The 18580-nt window shown below is 36.1% G+C and overlaps 1 protein-coding gene across 1 annotated transcript in view; it reads left to right on the top strand.

The window, feature by feature from the left end:
• The first annotated feature begins 1852 nt into the window (after positions 1–1852).
• Positions 1853–18580, top strand: part of WDR36 (WD repeat domain 36) — a 43894-nt gene continuing 27166 nt past the window's right edge. The window contains exons 1-11 of the mRNA XM_082723718.1: positions 1853–2180; positions 4132–4159; positions 6149–6249; positions 7719–7836; positions 9885–10017; positions 11443–11497; positions 12865–12997; positions 13307–13482; positions 13906–14026; positions 14518–14583; positions 17388–17474. Coding sequence (XP_082579844.1) covers positions 2019–2180; positions 4132–4159; positions 6149–6249; positions 7719–7836; positions 9885–10017; positions 11443–11497; positions 12865–12997; positions 13307–13482; positions 13906–14026; positions 14518–14583; positions 17388–17474 — 1180 coding nt within the window. The 5' untranslated portion in view covers positions 1853–2018. The remainder of the gene's footprint in view (positions 2181–4131; positions 4160–6148; positions 6250–7718; positions 7837–9884; positions 10018–11442; positions 11498–12864; positions 12998–13306; positions 13483–13905; positions 14027–14517; positions 14584–17387; positions 17475–18580) is intronic.

An 18580-nucleotide genomic window follows, 5' to 3' on the forward strand; every position in this document is an offset into this window, starting at 1 on the left:
CCCAAATTCAAATTGCTACACTGCCATTAATTAAGTGGACCCTCAACAAGTTAGGTAACAGGTAATCTCAGGTAATTTCAGGTTCCTTATCTAATGTGAATCCAGACGCGTTTTATGGCCCAAGGTTTGGTCTTGAAAGTGTGTTTGCTGGATGCATATTTCTCCTCTCCTCTAGCTTCAGCTCCCCTTCTCATACTTTTTTAGCCTTTGTGCTAGTCTGGATTTGGGCACTAAGTAATCTCAGAACTTTGTACAAACCACTTAACCCGGAATGAAACAGTTTCCTTATTTGTAAAACAGTAATAATAATTTTTGCCCTCAACACCTCACAGCCTTGATTTGAGGATTAAATAATAATTATAATTGATTAAATTATAGTTAGTTTATATTAAATTAAAATTTAATATATTATTAAGTTATTAAAATTGTAAAATCATGGGTGTCAAAGGCTTTGTGAACTGTAAAGTCCTAATTGAAGAAACTTCAATTTTCCTACCAAACTGTTAATTTATGCAGAAGTCTTAGTTCTGGATTATAAAAGCAACATCTGCATTACACACAACTTATAAATGTCTATCTAGTAATTAAAATCACTTGTACGCATTTGCAGGACTCAAAGTAAAAAAAAACATTAAAATTACAATTTTTCACTCTAAGCAAACTCAGTAAAAAACAAAGAAAAAACCTTCGTATTATGGAATATTTCAATTTTATACAGAAGCATAAGGATAATATTATGAACTCTCAAATACGCATTCCCCCAGATTAAACAATCAGCAATCCTGTTTCATCTAAACGCTGCGCCTCATCCCCAATTATTTATTTATTTCTTTATTAAAAAGATTTATTTATATATTTGATGAGAGAGAGAGACCATGCAGAGCAGGGTGAGGGACCAAGGGAGAGGGTTAAGCAGACCTCCCACCCCCCCACGCCCGCGAAACGCCCCTTAAGGCAGTGGCTGGATCCCAGTGCCCTGAGATCACGACTTGTGCCAAAACCAAGAGCCCTGGGCTTTAGCTACTGGGACACCCAGGCGCTCACATCCCCAATTATTTTAAAAAGCAATTCCCCAGATAGAGCGCTACACTTCACTTTTACAGATATATAAAAGATTAAGAATCTTTAAAAGCAAATCACAATACTACTATGACCTATAAAAATTAACAATAATTGGTGGGCACCTGGGTTGCTCAGTGGGTTGGACCGCTGCCTTCGCCTCAGGTCATGATCTCGCGTCCCGGCATCGAGTCCCGCATCGGGCTCTCTGCTCGGCGGGGAGCCTGCTTCCTCCTCTCTCTCTCTGCCTGCCTCTCTGCCTACTTGTGATCTCTCTCTGTCAAATAAATAAATAAAATCTTAAAAAAATTAACAATAATTTGTAATATCAAATACCCAGTGTTCAAATTTTCTCCATTTATAATTACGCGTTTAACTTGACTCCATCTGTGTTAAGACTACATTTAGGGACTCCTGGGAGGCTCAGTGGGTTAAGCCTCTGCCTTCGGCCCAGGTCATGATCTCAGGGTCCTGGGATGCAGCCCCGCATCCGGCTCTCTGCTCAGCAAGGAGCCTGCTCTGTCCTCTCTGCCTGCCTCTCTGCCTACTTCTGATCTCCATCTGTCAAATAAATAAATTAAAAAAAAAAAAAAAAAGACTACATTTAGCCTCCCTCGCCGTTCTGGGTATAGGGCTTCCCGTGTCCCTCCCCTCCCGCAAGGTCCCGCTGAAAACTGATTCCAGTTTATTCCAGCCTCAGCAGCGCTGGGGACTTTAACAAGAGCACTTGGAGACTGCGGTCCGCGGAACCGAAGTCGCGCCTTCCCTGAGAGCCCCGGAGGGAGTTCTTTTTCAATTGCACTAGAGCAGTCTCCGCTAACGCCCTCGGCAGCGGGTACCGGAAGCGCGCTTGTAAGTATGTAGCGCCGGCAAAGTACGGGGCCACGAGAAGCCGTGAAGGTCCTGGTCAGCGCTTTCCATCGGGACTGGAGTGTAGAGGAACCCGGTCCTCAGTAACGATGGAGCGGGCCTCCGAAGGTCGCACCAGCAGTGCGCTGTTCGCCGGGTTCCGGGCTTTGGGGCTTTTTAGCACTGACATTCCACACGTGGTGCGGTTCAGTGCGCTGAAGCGCCGATTCTACGTGACGACCTGCGTGGGCAAGAGCTTCCACACCTACGACGTGAGTGACTTCTTCCTTCGCCCGCTTCCCAGGAATCCCCCTTCCGAGCCCCCAGCCCTTTCCTGGGAGCAATCCCGCCTTCCTCCCCAGGCCCATCCCAGGGCTTCCCTTTTCTCCCCGTCTCTTCCTTAACCCCTACCTGTCCGGTTTCCCCGCCGCTTCACATCCACGTGCTGCTTCCTTTTGCCCTTGCAGTCCGCGTGGGGCGACTTTCGGAGGCCGCTCGCTAGGGGCAAAGACCAGAAAGCATTTATTTCAGTTCTGTGGCAGCCTATTCACTAAACATCTGTTGAAGTTCTCTTGAAGATGTAAATGTGGTTAAGACAAGTCCTAGCCCCCTGAATTCTTAACAAGAAAGGCTTGTAGGTTTCATTGTGCGATTTCTGACCCAGCCTGGATTAGAAAATTAGATTAAAATGCATTGGAAGAACTAGAGGGGTGAGATTAATTGTGATTTGGGAGACTGTCCCCATTTGGTAGCAAACTAGTTTCCTTAAAACTTCCCCAGAGCATCTGTTTCTACCAACATTGAGGGTTTGGCACCGTGCCTCTTCCATCTCAACCTTGCAGCAATTCCTTTCCCTACGAGATAGGTATGGTTTTTTTTCGGAGCACCCTTCCGTAAACTAGAAAACAGTTTCTGAAGTTTAAGTTCTTTGCCCAGGTGCTCCTGCCTGTTAGTTGATGGGTTTTCTCCTTTAATTTCTCATCATTGTCATGGTCTTTGGTTGCTGTTTACGTTTCTCCTTTATCTCCAAATCAAGGTATGCTCTGTGAAAGCGGGGACCTTTTCTCGATGTTGAGAATAATAATAATGATTGATTGCTTTTTCAGGAAACCGAACCGTAAAGTTGTATTCTTTGAAGGATTGTGGAAAGCAAATGGGTTATTAGCAAGGATAGGTAGTTGTAGCTGGTTGAGTTAGTGGAAGAGGAAAGTGAAGATCATGCCCGAGGTGGACATGGTGGTGGTGATGGTCGCTAACACTTACTGAGCATTAATTATGACTGGCTCCATTCTATTATATACAAATTTTGACATTGAATACTCATAATAATCCCATAAAGCAGGTACCAATTTTAATTCTTACTTTGTAGATGAATTTGAGGCAGTGGGTAAGTAGGGTAACCTTGTCATGGTTATACCACTGGATCAATAACCATAGATTGGGGTCATCTAACTACACCCTGCAAGCCAATCCTGCCCACCATTTGTTTTTGTTTACTCAAAGCATTTTTATTAGTACTCAAAGCATTAGTTACTCAAAGCATTTTTACAGACATATTTGTGTTTATTCTAATAAAACAACCTCCAAGGAAATTTTGCACAATAGTAGCATTCAATATAATTGAATTTTGGCATGGAATGGAAACCTGTGTCTACTTCAACTTAAGAAATAGGATATTTAATTTGATCTCCAAGGGCCTTTTCAGTCTTAGGATTCTTGCATCTCTACAGTTTGAATTTCCACATAAACCCCTCTCGGCTCTGTGCTTCAGAGTTGGGTGGCTTTGACATTTTTAAATCATTGGGGGAAAAAAATCAAAAGAATGATAATATGCCATGGCATATGAAAATTACATGAAAATCAAATTTCTGTATCCATAAATAAAATTTATTGGAATAGAGTCATACACATTTGTTAATATATGTGTTTATTATATGTTTCCATGTTTTCTTAGCAGTTCAGCAAAGACTACATAGCCTACAAAGCCTGAAAATATTTACTGTATGACTCTTTACAGAAAACATTTGTCTACCCCTTCCATCACTACTCCTGATGAAATAGTTGAAAATATAAGCTTTCCTAATAATGAAAAATGAGGATCAGTAAGTGTCTTTTTAAGGAAAGATAATATAGCAAACTTATGTGTGAGATTATATTCTAATTTTTAGGTGTTAAATGTTCATTAACAAAAGCAATTACAATCTATTTTTTTTTTTTAAACAGGTTCAGAAACTTAGTCTGGTGGCAGTAAGTAAGTGTAAACTTTATGCTGAATTTATGCATTTTAGTATCTTTTAAAAATCTTAAAAATTTTAACATTAAGACTTACAGAGTATATAAGAAATCCAGTGTGTAGTTCTGATAAACTTAAATAGTAAAAAAAAAAAAAGTCCAGGATAGGATCGTATGCTGCATTTTATTGTTGTGTCTTGAGTCTTTTTAAATTTGTGTTTCTCAGCATTGACACTTTTGAAGAGTTTAGTCTAGTTCTTTTTTAGAATGTCCTTCAGTTGGATTTTTTCTAATGTTTCCTCGTGATTAGATTCAGGTTATCCCCTATGGCGAGAAAAACAAAGAAATAATGCAGAATTCTCAGTGAATCGTATTAGCAGGTGCATGCCGTTGGTTAGTCCTGGCAGTGAACTTTGATCATTTTATTAAGGTGACATTTATCAGGAGGCTCCATTTTGAAGTTTTACCTGTTATAATTAATAAGTATCTTGTGGTAAGATCCACTGAGACTATGTCAATGTACTATTACTTTTCAGAGTTTTACCCACTGTTTTTATCATTTAGTGATGATTCTTGCCTGAACCAATTATTAGCATGATGACTACCAAATAGTGATTTTTTTTATTCCATCATTCTTTCTACTGTAAGGAAGAGTTTTACCTTTTCGTCCATTTTGATATTTTTTTCTAATGGAAACTGTTTAACAGAATGAAGGACTTGCCAGGATTGAGAGAGCCTAGTTTTACCATCAAATATGGTCATTGTAACAGAAACAGAGGACTTTATTAGTCTCATTAAAAAAAAATTTTAGGGGGCACCTGAGTGGCTCAGTGGATTAAAGCCTCTGCCTTTGGCTCAGGTCTTGATCCTAGGGTCCTGGGATTGAGCCCTGCATCTGGCTCTCTGCTCAGCAGGGAGCCTACTTCCTTTCCTGCCTCTCTGCCTGCCTCTCTGCCTACTTGTAATCTCTGTCTGTCAAATAAATAAATAAAATTTAAAAAAAATTATTTAGGAGATTATAGAATGCAAAAGAAGGCACTATAATGTAAGTCAAATACAAAGTGAATGATAAACCTATAAAAATAATATTTGGGCAGTGAAATCTTAAAGTGGAATATGTAGCATGAAAAATATTTAAAACAGGTCTCTGTCTTCTAACTCTCCTGCCCCCCCCAAAACAGGGAATAAAAAGAAAATGCCAGTGTGACCATGATAGAAAAGAGTGAAGGAATCATATCATATGAGAAATTGGTAGAGATGATGGGCATATTTACCTTGTAGACTGAATAGATACCGTATTTTTTATTTTAAGGGTGAGAATGTAGATTATCAGATGGGTTTTTTCCCTGAGGTTTTTTCAAAGGGTAGAGTTAAATAGGGTCCTTGGTTCTATTAACTTTAAAAATTTTGCTAGAGTTGTTAGTGAGCTTGATATTCGTTGAGGTATTATATGAGGAGTAGGTAACTATCTGCCAGTTTTTTATATTGAGGATTTTATCCAGATAATTTCAAAAAGCTCTTATTTTGGGGTGCCTGGGTAGTTCAGTGGGTTAAACCTCTGCCTTTGGCTCAGGTTATGATCTCAGGGTCCTGGAATCGAGCCCTGCCTCAGGCTGTCTGCTCAGCAGGGAGACTGCTTACCCCTCTCTCTCTGTCTGTCTCTGCCTACTTGTGATCTCTCTCTGTCAAATAAACAAATAAAATCTTAAAAAAAAAAAAAAAAAGCTCTTCATTTCTACAGGATTATGTTTTTATGTCTGTAAATACCAGACGTTAGTTCTCTTAGGGAAGGTAAAGGTGATTTCATAGTTTTAGTCTGATAGTATTAGATGTATAAAGTAACGTTGATGTCAAATTTATACTGATTCTCAGTTTTTATTTATATATATACACACATATCTACATATTTTTAAATTCTAGCCGTGAAAAATGTTCCATGTATATTGAGGTTTCTATCTGTGCCAAGATCTTAAAATTTCATACTTATTTTCTATTTCCTTTTACCTAGGTAACTCTCTTCCACAGGATATCTGCTGTATGGCAGCTGATGGGAGGCTAGTCTTTGCTGCCTATGGGAATGTTTTCTCTGCATTTGCCCGTAATAAAGAGGTTTGTATCACTGAACTATGTTAATTTATCTTTGCAGTCAATAGTTGATTGATTGTCATGAAAGTGGAGAGAACTTTATCGTTGCCATTCTTCAGCTGGGACACTCTGGACATGGTGTTTTTTTAATCGTAAACCTTTATGTAGTTTTCTGAAGGAGGAGAAATTGATTTCTCTGAATTCTCAAAATTAGTTAAAACTGGTACTTTAGTTCAGTTTCTTTGTCATGGATGAATTTCAGAAATATTTGGGCAACTTCTTCAAAATTTTCTTGTTCAGTTGGCCTCCATCTCCTGAGCTGTCTACTTTGTATATTGGGTTGGGGAAGAATTTTTTAAAAATGCCTTTGAAAATGCTTTCCTGGGAGATTCCTATTTATACCACTGCTTTATGTGAATTGACTTTTTCACTGTGAACAACTCAGTCCATGACTTCTTTTCTTAAGAAGCAAGTGCTTGTTTTCTAGTTTTCTAAGAGAAAACTAGATTCTCTTCTACACTGCTAAGGAAAGGTATTTCTTTGTCCTAATCTATTAGTTCCTTTCTAAGTTTGTTGTAGAACAGCTGATTTGGGAGATGACTTAGCTCTCATGGTCCAGAATGAATGGGAAAGTGGCAGTGGGCCTGCCTAGATAGCCAGGTTATTGAATCACTGTGCTTGTGATTGACTTGGACTGACAATTGTTCGCAGAGTCCTGCATCATCACTGTCTATGGCAGAAGAAGGCACTTTACCTGTGAAGTTCTTTAAGGGTACTTGTTTGGATTTTTAGAGAATCCAGGAAAATATCCTTATTGGTTTTTTGTTGTTGTTGTTGTTTGTGTGTTTTTTCAAAATACTTCAGTTTATAGTTTTCCTGGAAGATACATATATATATAGGGAGAAAGTAAGGGTGGCAAGGCATCAGAAACTTAACTGTAGGAATCTAGGGTCAAGAGGGTAAAGAGAAGAAATAGTGTTTCTGGAGCTTGGTGAGAACTGAAACCATGGGGAGGTCTGTAGTTTTTGAGGGATGTAGCTATTATAAGGATAATGGTCTCTGTCAAAACTAAAAGCTATGAGGAGCAAATGCTCTATCTCCCCCATCTCATCTGGAAACCAGCTGGTGATGGCGTCTGTAGAGGGCAGCCTTCTAGAACATAACCACTTTTTTTAGGATGCATAGAGTTGTGCTGGTTGGACTGGGTGAGGGACCCAGTTGTGTGTATGTATCCTAAGGTCCATTGTAAGGCTGAGTCTCAGAGGTCTCATTTTCTGGGTTTCTAGTCCATGCTTCCTTATTATTGGACTGGCTGGCGGAGCAGGTGGAAATGCCTGATTCTTTGCTGTTTGTTATTTTAACCTTGGTTAATCAAAAGTTGTACTTCTTTTCTCAACATCAGCATCTTTATGATTAGCATGATTTTAGTTAATATGAATAATACATGGTAAATGAATAATAATATAAAATTCTTTTGCACTTTGACATTGTAGGTAGTACACACCTTTAAGGGTCATAAGGCAGAAATCCATCTTTTGCAACCCTTTGGGGATCACATTATTTCTGTTGATACTGACAGCATTCTTATTATTTGGCACATATATTCGGAAGGTAAGAATCAACCAATTTATTGCATTATTTTTGGGGGGTAGATATGTGTAGCTAATATAATTAAATAATTTAATTATTTAATAAATAATTTATTATTTATAATAAATTAATATAATTTAATTTACTATTAAATTTACTAATATAATTTAATAATTAAAAATGTATAAAAACACAACTTCTAGGTCAGGTTTCACATGTAATCAGAAAAAATTTTAGACCCTTTAATATGTATGAGGAAAAAGGTTTTAAGTAAAATATGGATAAGCAATTTTAGTCAGCTAGCTGAGCTATTTACAGTCTGTTAAATGTGTTTCTCTCTGCAAATAATATTTTACACTGCAGTTCTCCAAGTTCAGTGATACGCTAAATTTTCTTTATGGAGTGAATTTTGGTATATGTTCTTGGTTTGTATTTTCAACCTTCAGTAAAGGAAATTAGAGTAGTCAACTAAGAACCTGTAATCTGAAGGAAAGTATCCATCCTGTTTCTAAGAATGTAAGTCAGTGTCCTTTAACTGTGATACTCTTATACAGTGGTACTGAGCTGTGTCTGTAGGACTGTCTTAATCTTCAAAGGTTGGGAATTTATACCCAGAATATCCCCCCTCAATAAAAGACTATGGATCTCCCATGAATTCAAGCTTTTATGTGGTTTATTTTTAATCTGTTTACATTTTTTAGCCTACATTTTCTCTTGATTAACTCATTGTTCTATGAGTTATGTTTGTTTTTAGTAAAAATTGCCCTCCTGGAAGTTAATCTATGTTCTTGTTCAAATTAGACCTTTGTTCTGTCTTTGCCCAAGTAAAGGGAGCAGAATTCCTGAAATAGTCATTATGCAGATGGGTGTTAAAAGACTTTAATAAAGTTAGGGAATCTGATTTTTATAGTCCAGCAGGCTTTCTGTTGTTGCTGGTGCCAGCTTTTTATTATTGTTACAGCAACACATTGAACCTGTCTTTAGGGAGCTGTTTATGTTGTTTAATAAGTAAAATTACTGGTTGCAAATAGAGACAAAGCTCTTTTAAAGTAGGATTTAAGGTTTATATGATTTTCACCTTTTTAAACTGGGTACAGTTTAAAAAGGTGAATATACAGTATATCTCTAGATATACAGAATATACAGTATATCTCTAGGAATGTATAGCAGTGTGCCACATAGTATGTGAGACTGAAAATTAAGTGAAATTTACCTTGTTTGATATTCAAATTTTGGAGAAAATTTAGTGAAAAATTGTTTACAGGATGCCTGTGTGGCTCAGTGGGTTAAGCATCTGCCTTTGCCTCAGGTCATGATTCCAGGGTCCCCGGATTGAGTCCCACTTTGGGCCCCTTCCTCAGCAGGGAGCCTGCTTCTCCCTCTGCCTGCTGCTTCCCGTTTGTGCGTGCTTTCTTTCTCTGACAAATAAATAAAATCTTAAATAAAAAAAAAGAAAAAGAAAAATTATTTTCATTATGCATGAACTATGAAGTAGAAAACAAAATTTGCACATAAGAATTTTAAATAAAGGTAAGATTTCAAAAAATGGCTGGGTTTCCTATTCTCTACTCTACAGGGCTGTAGTTCTTTTTCTTTCCTCTGTTAGAGGTTCTGTGGAAATGTGTGAGAAGCCCTATTTTAGTTTTACCAAGATTTGCCTCTTTTTTACATCTTTGAGTGGTCAGTCATTCATTCTAGAGCTCAGTACAAGCACTTCACTTGGAATATTTATTTTGCCTCTTGGTCAAATTATAAAAATAGTAAGGCTGATTCCTAGAGTCACTTTTCCTTAATAATTAATTTTTTATTCCTATAATCTAGCAATGAGTGAAATTTTTAATAGTATTGATATTAGAACTCTTAGAAAATTTCTGGCAGTTTAAATTATATTTACAAGTTGCCCCTCATCACATTTGTTTAATTTTTCAAGAAATGGGCATAGGTTAGTATATAAATCTTTGGTTTATATTAGGACATAAATTTTTGATTTGGTAGACTTACTTTAAGGGCTAAATAATATGGGTATATAAAAAATAATTACATATTATTTATAACTTTGACTTTTGCAGAGGAATACCTGCAGTTGACTTTTGATAAATCGGTGTTTAAAATTTCTGCAATTTTGCATCCAAGTACCTACTTGAATAAAATACTTCTCGGCAGTGAACAAGGAAGCCTACAGTTGTGGAATGTAAAATCCAAGTAAGCACTTTGTTTAGAATATAACATAGGTGGTTCCCATCTTATCCTTACCTACTGTTCCCTAATGCATACTAAGTCTTGCAGTTCTCCCTGCCTTTATATGTTTATTTGGAGGGCTTTCAATATCTGTCTTTGGGGTTGTTCCTCATGGCATGACATGCAAAAGGGCCTGGCACGTGGTCTTGGGACATGGTGGGCAGCTTTATAAATACCCATTTGATGGATATTTATGGCCATCGCCGTAATCTATTGTAAAGAATCCATATAGCTATAGAGAAGCCTATAGCAAAGTAACATAAGAAAGTAATTATGATGGATAGCATCTAGTTTTCAATAAACTGAAAAGGTAGGAGAAGGCAAAGTAAATCAGTGTTAATTTAGTGCTAGTATTTAGGAATCATTTTCAGGGTAGAAGTACTTTTATTAGCAACCACAAACTTGATGGACATCTATAATCTTACTAATATAGCTGAAAGGCAAGACAAATGTTAGTTGAACATTTATCTGGAGAAGAAAGTGGCAGCTCAGTCATCTTTATATGGCATTAAAGAGACAAAAATATTTGAACATCCAAATTGTCCTTTTAAAGCCCTTGTAAATTTGAAAAGGAAAATAAGATTATTAAAGTTTCATCCTAGTTCTCAGTTTTAAATCAGCATTTTCATTCAGTTTAACAGATATCATTGACTATTCACTCTGCTTATCTCAGGGATAATGACTAAGAGGTATTTTCTCTGCCCCTAAGCTTATCTATTGAGGCTCTTCATGTGATATTTACACTATTGTACATTAGTATCCCTTGGATAATCATTGAGTAAATTAATCTGTGCCCACTTACTGAATTTACTATGTGATTTAATATTTTATTGAGTATCATTATAAAAATTTCAGAATCTGTTTCCTCAAGGACTTACATTTGTGGCTTGATTTCAAAATTTAGAGCAGCATCACTTATGATTTAATCGTTTTTGACATTAGTATCATAGTAACATTCCCTTCTGTAATATTTTTTAGAGATCTGCCTGCATTCTTTGATGGGTTTTTTTATTACAGTTTGTAATATAAAATGGTTTTTAGTCATGTGTTTTTCTTTTCTGTTAAAGAGTTGGCATAGTATAGTAATTACTAGTAGCATCAGGCATGGGATCTGGAATTGGTCTGTCTGGGCTCTGAATTATTAGCCATATAACCTTAGCTTAATTGTTCCACATAATTAAGTTTCTTGGTTCCTATATCTGAAAAATGGTGATAATATCTACCTCATGGGATTATTTTGAGTATTAAATAAGTTAATATATGTACTTAAAATAGTGTGGGGCAAAGTAACAACTTAAATGTCTTCTGTTACTATTTCACTTTTTAATATGTAGTTGATTTTGTTTTCCTAAAAAAAGTAAAACCTTTCAACTATTTTTCTTCTTGTAGTAAACTACTATATACATTTCAGGGATGGAAAATTGGAGTAACAGCCCTTCAACAGGTTAGTATTTTACTCTTAAGTCAAAGAAGAAATGAAGTTAGTAGTGTAATCTTTCAATTTCAGGGGTCAACCATATTTTTAGGCTTGAGGACGACAATAATATATAGGACTAATTTATTTTTATAAATATTACCCTACAAAAGAGTGCTTTGGAAATATAATGAAAAATAAATGCCTTTCCCTATGAACATTTGTAGAAATCTTTTTGCCTGAAATTATGCTCTAAGCTTATATGGGATTATGTTTACCAATCATTTGCAAGCATGTAGTCCAGTGCCTTGTACAGAATGCAAATGATGAAGATGAGTTAGTTGTTCAGTAAAGGAGATTTGTAGGTCATACAGAGAAATTTGTCGGAATTTTGAGAGTTGTAGCTTGGAACAATTGGGACCCAAATCCTGATATTTCATCAGCTAGATTCTTCCATAAATATCTGCTTTTGTTTTTATGAGTTTGCAGAACATGTATGAATGAATGAATATATGTTTGCAGAGAATCTTTTGCATATATTGGACACATGAACTTCCAGTGTATCCTTGTCCTTTTAAATATTTATTGCTTATACGTGCCCAGTTTATATTTATTCTTTCATTCTCTCTTACTACCATCAACTTTGCTATGCTTTTGCCTACCCATAAGACCGCAAAGGTATCTGACATTAGATCCCCTGAGGACAAGGAATCATACTTGTTTTAGTTTCCCTAGGGTCTTATACATAATAGTCGCTTGATGAAAATTTAATCAAATGGTTAGCCTGATTCCATTCTGTAATGGTATGGGAGACTGATCTTCTTTGCTAAAATAAAGAAACTTATTGTGGAGCCTATATCTAAGACTGCTGTATAAAGTGAAGAGTATATTCCTAGATTATTAGAGCTGAAACAGACTAATTGTAAAACTTTTTTGCCTTTTAGCATGTTTTATAGGCTCTTCCTGTTTTCCTTGGATACGTAATTCATCATTTTCTTTATACTTGACCTTTTGTGTTGCCATGCATATGGCAAGCCTTTATATATTGTTTTCTACGAGTTGTCTCTATTTTCTGTTTCTGTCCTGTCCGTGATCTGTAGTGATTTCATATATCAGATTCCTTCTCTTTCATGGCCATTTTCTTACCGTGTCAGCTGTGTTTTAGAGTGAGGAGGTTGATGGTGGCTACCACATGTGAAGCAGGGAAGTAACTTGAAAACATCATTCCTAAATACTTATACATGAAATAACAAAGCATGCTGGAATGGTAATACTGTTTTTTTGCCATCCTCAAAGATACTCCATTTTTTTGATAACACATAAGTAATGATGCGTAACATCAGGATTATTAAAGTTATTTTGATTAAGAATAAAAAGCTGAATAATTTAATTTTCAGGCACCAGCTGTGGATGTTGTTGCTGTTGGTCTTATGTCAGGTCAGGTTATCATTCACAACATTAAATTTGATGAAACATTAATGAAATTTCATCAAGACTGGGGACCTATTACTTCGATTTCATTTCGCACAGGTAACTTTTAACTTATCAATAAGTATTAAGAAAATTTAAAATGCATTACTTTGAAGTCCATAGAAACTTTCCAAATGGATCTTTGCTTACAATTTAATGTATTTAATAGAAATGACTGAAATACTGCATTACAAATAGCCAGTGGATTATGAATAGATTATTGGAGGATAGTCTTTTTCTAACTTTATCTTTATGGGTTAGAAGGGTAGAGAGAAGAATTGTTAAGTTTGGTAGTTTTATGGTGCATGTTTTGTGTCTTTAAGATTTTTGGTGCATGTTTTTCTTAATATATTTTATTTTTTATAACAGATGGTCATCCAATAATGGCAGCTGGAAGCCCGTGTGGCCATATTGGACTCTGGGATCTAGAAGACAAAAAATTAATCAATCAAATGAGAAATGCACATTCTACAGCAATTGCCGGGCTGACATTTCTCCATAGAGAGCCACTTCTTGTCACAAATGGTGCTGATAATGCTCTGAGGGTATTATGATTATCATTGTTACCATTTTCCTGGCTTCTGTCCTTGGGGTTATTACAAGCGGAGAGCCTGATGCGGGACTTTATCTCAGGACCCTGGGGTCATGACCTGAGCCGAAGGTGGAGACCTAACCCGCTGAGTCACCCAGATGCCCCTAATCATGTTTTAGTGTCTGATTCTAGAACCTAGAAGTTGAGAGGAAAATGGGATAAGGTAATGGTATAGATGAAGCAAAGAGCACAGCAGGTTACATGATTGCAGTGAAGGGAGAAAGTTAATAGTTTCTCTCTCCCCAGGCCCCTCTCCAGGGTCAGCAGCCTGGCAAGCACCACCTAGGTGCCAATTGATATATGTAGAAGATGGTCTCACTGCTTTCAGATTACCTAACACATTGCAAAAGAACCTTATCTTTTTATTTCTTTGCAGATATGGATATTTGATGGTCCCACAGGTGAAGGTCGGCTTTTGAGATTCAGAATGGGACATAGTGCTCCTCTTACCAAAATCAGATATTATGGACAAAACGGACAGCAAATTCTTAGTGCAAGTGAGTTTCCGTTTTGTGCTTTTAGTTTATTCAAGCAAGTATTGAGAGCAGGGTGCTTAATATTTATTAACCTAACATTTATTAGGTTTGGTATTTACAAATTTTGAATTCAGATACCCCTTAGAGTGATTTGGAAATCTGGGGAAATGAGATTCTTTTTGAATATTTCAGGTAAACATTGTAGATGATATTATCTGCATTTGGAGTGTTATTTTATTTATTGATTCTCAGAGATGGTCAGATTCTGAAACTGCAGCCCTTGACTAGTCTAATAATATGCTGAAAATTATTCATACTTCATTTTGTCCTTTGTTCTTACTAATTGACATTCTTTGCACAGGTGAATATGGTAGTTGCAATCCAGCTCTCCTTTTAAAGTATTCCAAATTACAATTTTAAGGTTTTAAGAATCTAATTTTATAAGATCTGTCATTCAAATGATCCATTATTGTGATGAAGTTTAACTAAGTATTTTCTATCTATATCAACAGGTCAAGATGGAACTCTTCAATCATTTTCCACAATACATGAAAAATTTAACAAGAGTTTAGGACACGGTAGGTCATTTGCAAGGTGAAAATAAAGCTACTAGTCACAAAAGAAATATTTCAAGATACTGTAAGACAACCAGAGGAAGTTTTGTTGATAAATTTCCTTTTTTCATAACTGAAATTAAAAAACCATTGTACAGAAGAGTATAGTAAGATTCTTAAGATCAGTGTTGCTATGGAAGTGATTGAGGTGTTGCTATAAAGTTATTGAAAATAATTAGACATCTTGGGTGGTAAAAACATACTGCTGGCACCCAGAAGACACTGATGATCTCACTGGATCCATATGTAGAGTGTAGGATTTTAAACATGGAAAGGACCTTAGAGGAAGTAGCAAAGTAACCAGTGTCCCAACTTTTTGGAAAAAGGGCTTGTATTATTCTCTGTCCCTTCCCATCATGTCCAGCATTTGAGAGATTTTATATATTAAACAAAAATGTTTTTCAGTTTTATTTATAATTAGTCTTTTTAAGCTGCTGTCCTAGTTGTTACGCATATATATACTTCAGATGAATTTTAGGATTTTTTTTTTTAATTTATTTATTTGAAAGGGAGAGCTATAGAAAATATGAGGGAGAAGGAGAAGCAGGCTCCCCACTGAATAGGAGGCCTGAAGTGGGGCTTGATCCCAGGACCCTAGGATCATGACGCCAGCCAAAAGTGGACACTTAACTGACTGAGCCACCCGGGCATGCCTTTTTGGATCATTGTTTAATCAGCATCCAAAGTGATAACTGAAATTCACAGAAGAGATTGATTATTTGTAAGATAATCTTCACATCTAGGGATATGATATATCCTCATTAAGTTGTATTTCAGTGAAGTTATTTTTAGTTTTCCTCCTATTGTTCCTACATATTTGAGATTATTCAGTGGCATTTTATGTATTTTGATATAATTTGCTAATAATTTAGTTTTTTGCTAGTATTATGGGTGTGATCTTTGTTCATTGTATTTCTACCCTGTAATTTTTAATATTTAATAATTAGCATATAAGAATACATAACATTGTAATTACAACATAATTACAATGATATTAGATATTACTGCACCATAGGAACTCAATTGTGGTTTTTTGTTTTTTGGTTTTTTTATTATTTAATTTTTTTTCAGTGTTCCAAATTCCATTGTTTATGCACCACACCCAGTGCTCCATGCAGTATGTGCCCTCCATAATACCCACCACCAAGCTCACCCCACCCCCTCCAAAATCCTCAGTTTGTTTCTCAGAGTCCACAGTCTCTCATGGTTTGTCTCCCCCTCCGATTTCCCCCAGCTCACTTCTTTCCATTTCCCAAATGTCTTCTGTGTTATTCCTTATGCTTCACAAGTAAGTGAAACCATATGATAATTGACTCTCTCTGCTTGACTTCTTTCATTCAACATAATCTTTTCCAGTCCTGGTCATATTGATAGGAAAGTTGGGTATTTTTTCCTTTCTGATGGAGGCATAATACTCCATAGTGTATATGGACCACATCTTCCTTATCCATTCATCCATTGAAGGGCATCTTGATTCTTTCACAGTTCGGCGACTGTGGCCGTTGCTGCTGTGAACATTGTGGTACAGATGGCCCTTCTTTTCACTACATCTGTATCTTTGGGGTAGATACCCAGTAGTGCAATTGCAGGGTTATAGGGTAGCTCTATTTTTAATTTCTTAAGGACTCTCCACACTGTTTTCCAAAGTGGCTGCACCAATTTGCATTCCCACCAACGGTCTAAGAGGGTTCCCCTTTCTCCACATCCTCTCTAGCACTTATTGTTTGCTGTGTTGTTGATTTTGGCCATTCAGACTGATGTAAGGTGGTATCTCAATATGGTTTTGATTTGAATCTCCCTGGTGGCTTATGATGATGAACATTTTTTCATGTGTCTGTTAGCCATTTGTATGTCTTCTTTGGAGAAGTGTCTGTTCATGTCTTCTGCCCATTTTTTGATATGAGTATCTGTTCTTTGGTGTTGAGTTTGAGGAGTTCTTTATAGATCTCTGATAGCAGCCCTTTGTCTATAGTGTCATTTGCGAGTATCTTCTCCCATTCCGTGGGTTGCCTCTTTGTTTTGTTGACTGTTTCCTTTGCTGTGCAGAAGCTTTTGATCTTGATGAAGTCCCAAAAGTTCATATTTGCTTTTGTTTCTTTTACCTTTGGAGAAATGTCTTGAAAGAAGTTGCTGTGGCCAATGTTGAAGAGGTTACTGCCTATGCTCTACTTTAGGATTTTGATAGATTCCTGCCTCATATTGACATCTTTTATTCATTTCGAGTTTATTTTTGTATATGGTGAAAGAGAATCGCTGAGTTTCATTCTTCTACACATAGCTGTCCAATTTCCCATCACCATTTATTAAAGAGACTGTCTTTTTTCCACTGTATATTTTCTCCTGCTTTGTTGAAGATTATTTGACAACAGAATTGAGGGTCCATATCTGGACTCTGTGCTCTATTCCACTGGTCTATGTGTCTGTTTTTGTGCCAGTCATTGTTTTTTTTTTTTTAATTGTTTCTATATGTGGTCCAATGAAATGATTATTACTTCAAATAATTATTTGATTGTTTTTCTTGATTAACATGAGTGTATGACTGTCATCTGTAAAAAATGATTATTTTTACTTTCATTTTTCAATTACTTATGTTATAGATTGAATTTCATAAATGATTAAATAATAGTGGTAATAACATCTTTATATGGCTTCTGACTTAAATAGGAGTATCTTGAACTTTGTAGTTATGTGACAAGGAATAGCTTTTCTGTTACATACTTATTTCATTAAGAAGCTCTTAGCTATATTCTCCTCTCCCTCAACCCTAGGATTAATAAATAAAAAAAGAGTCAAACGTAAAGGACTTCAGAATGCCATATCAGTAAGACTTCCACCCATCACAAAATTTGCAGCTGGTAAGTAACTTAATACCCTGTTTTGAGAGAAGTTCTACTTTATTTTTTATTTTTCCTACTATCTGTTTTTAAATTTTCTTCATTTTAAAAAATGTTTTTGCAAATATTAATAAACATTTGGAAGTAATGCCAAGTGTATGCACATCTAATGTGAAGACTAAAAAAGGGTCACCTATAATTTGAAATTGTTACCTTTTAATTTCAAGTTTTGTTCTTCTCTGTAAGACTTATTAATAAATAGTGTTTGGTATTTCATTTTGTAACACTTCTTAATCTGTTATATGCCTGGTATAATGAGAGTCACTAATGTTAAAAAGGTAAGAATGGAGAACATCCAGCTCTAATTTAATCAAAATCAGAATACATTGAGGTCTTATTATGCTACATCATTTGAGTGGTGTTGATTCAAAGAAGTGATTCTAAGAAAAATGTAGACAGGTGATGGGATTGTTCAGTGAAAGTTATCATAGAAATAAGGCACCATTTCCATTTCGAGGTTATTGTATCAACCAGATAATGGTTTCTTTTTTCTGTAAATTTACTTTTGACCACCTCCTATTTTTTGCTTAGAGCTGAGTGATCTTCCTAAAACATCTGAATCATGTCACTCACCTGCTTAAAAACCTTTCAGAGGCCCTTATTATTTATAGGATGCAGTCTCCTCTCCATAACATGGCTTTCATGATTCTTTGTGATATGTGGCCCCAGTTGCCTTGCCTGCTTCCCATCCTTCTCAGGGAAATACTAGCTATGTTTCATTTTGTTCATGTTACTCTTGAACCTGTTTGTGTCCCTGTTTCCTGCTCCCCCATTAATTGCTATTTGTTTTACTGCTTCTTTCTGGGAGCCAGTTATTTCTGTCCTCAAATCTCTTAGTAAACTTCCTGAGTGCTTTTATTAGACACTATATTCTTTATTATAGTTTCTTTTATACTTGATCTTAGCCGAAAGGCCGAGAAGTGATATAGTTTCTTCTAATCAGAATCCCTTGTTAGATTAGAAGCTCAGTGCTATCCAGAATTACCTGTAAACCATCATGTGTCTAAAAAAAAAAAACAAACAAACAAACAAACAAAAAAAACCATCATGTGTCTAGAGGTTAATAA

The sequence above is a fragment of the Mustela nivalis genome (assembly GCF_964662115.1).
Source record: "Mustela nivalis genome assembly, chromosome: 3".
Classification (NCBI taxonomy): domain Eukaryota; kingdom Metazoa; phylum Chordata; class Mammalia; order Carnivora; family Mustelidae; genus Mustela; species Mustela nivalis.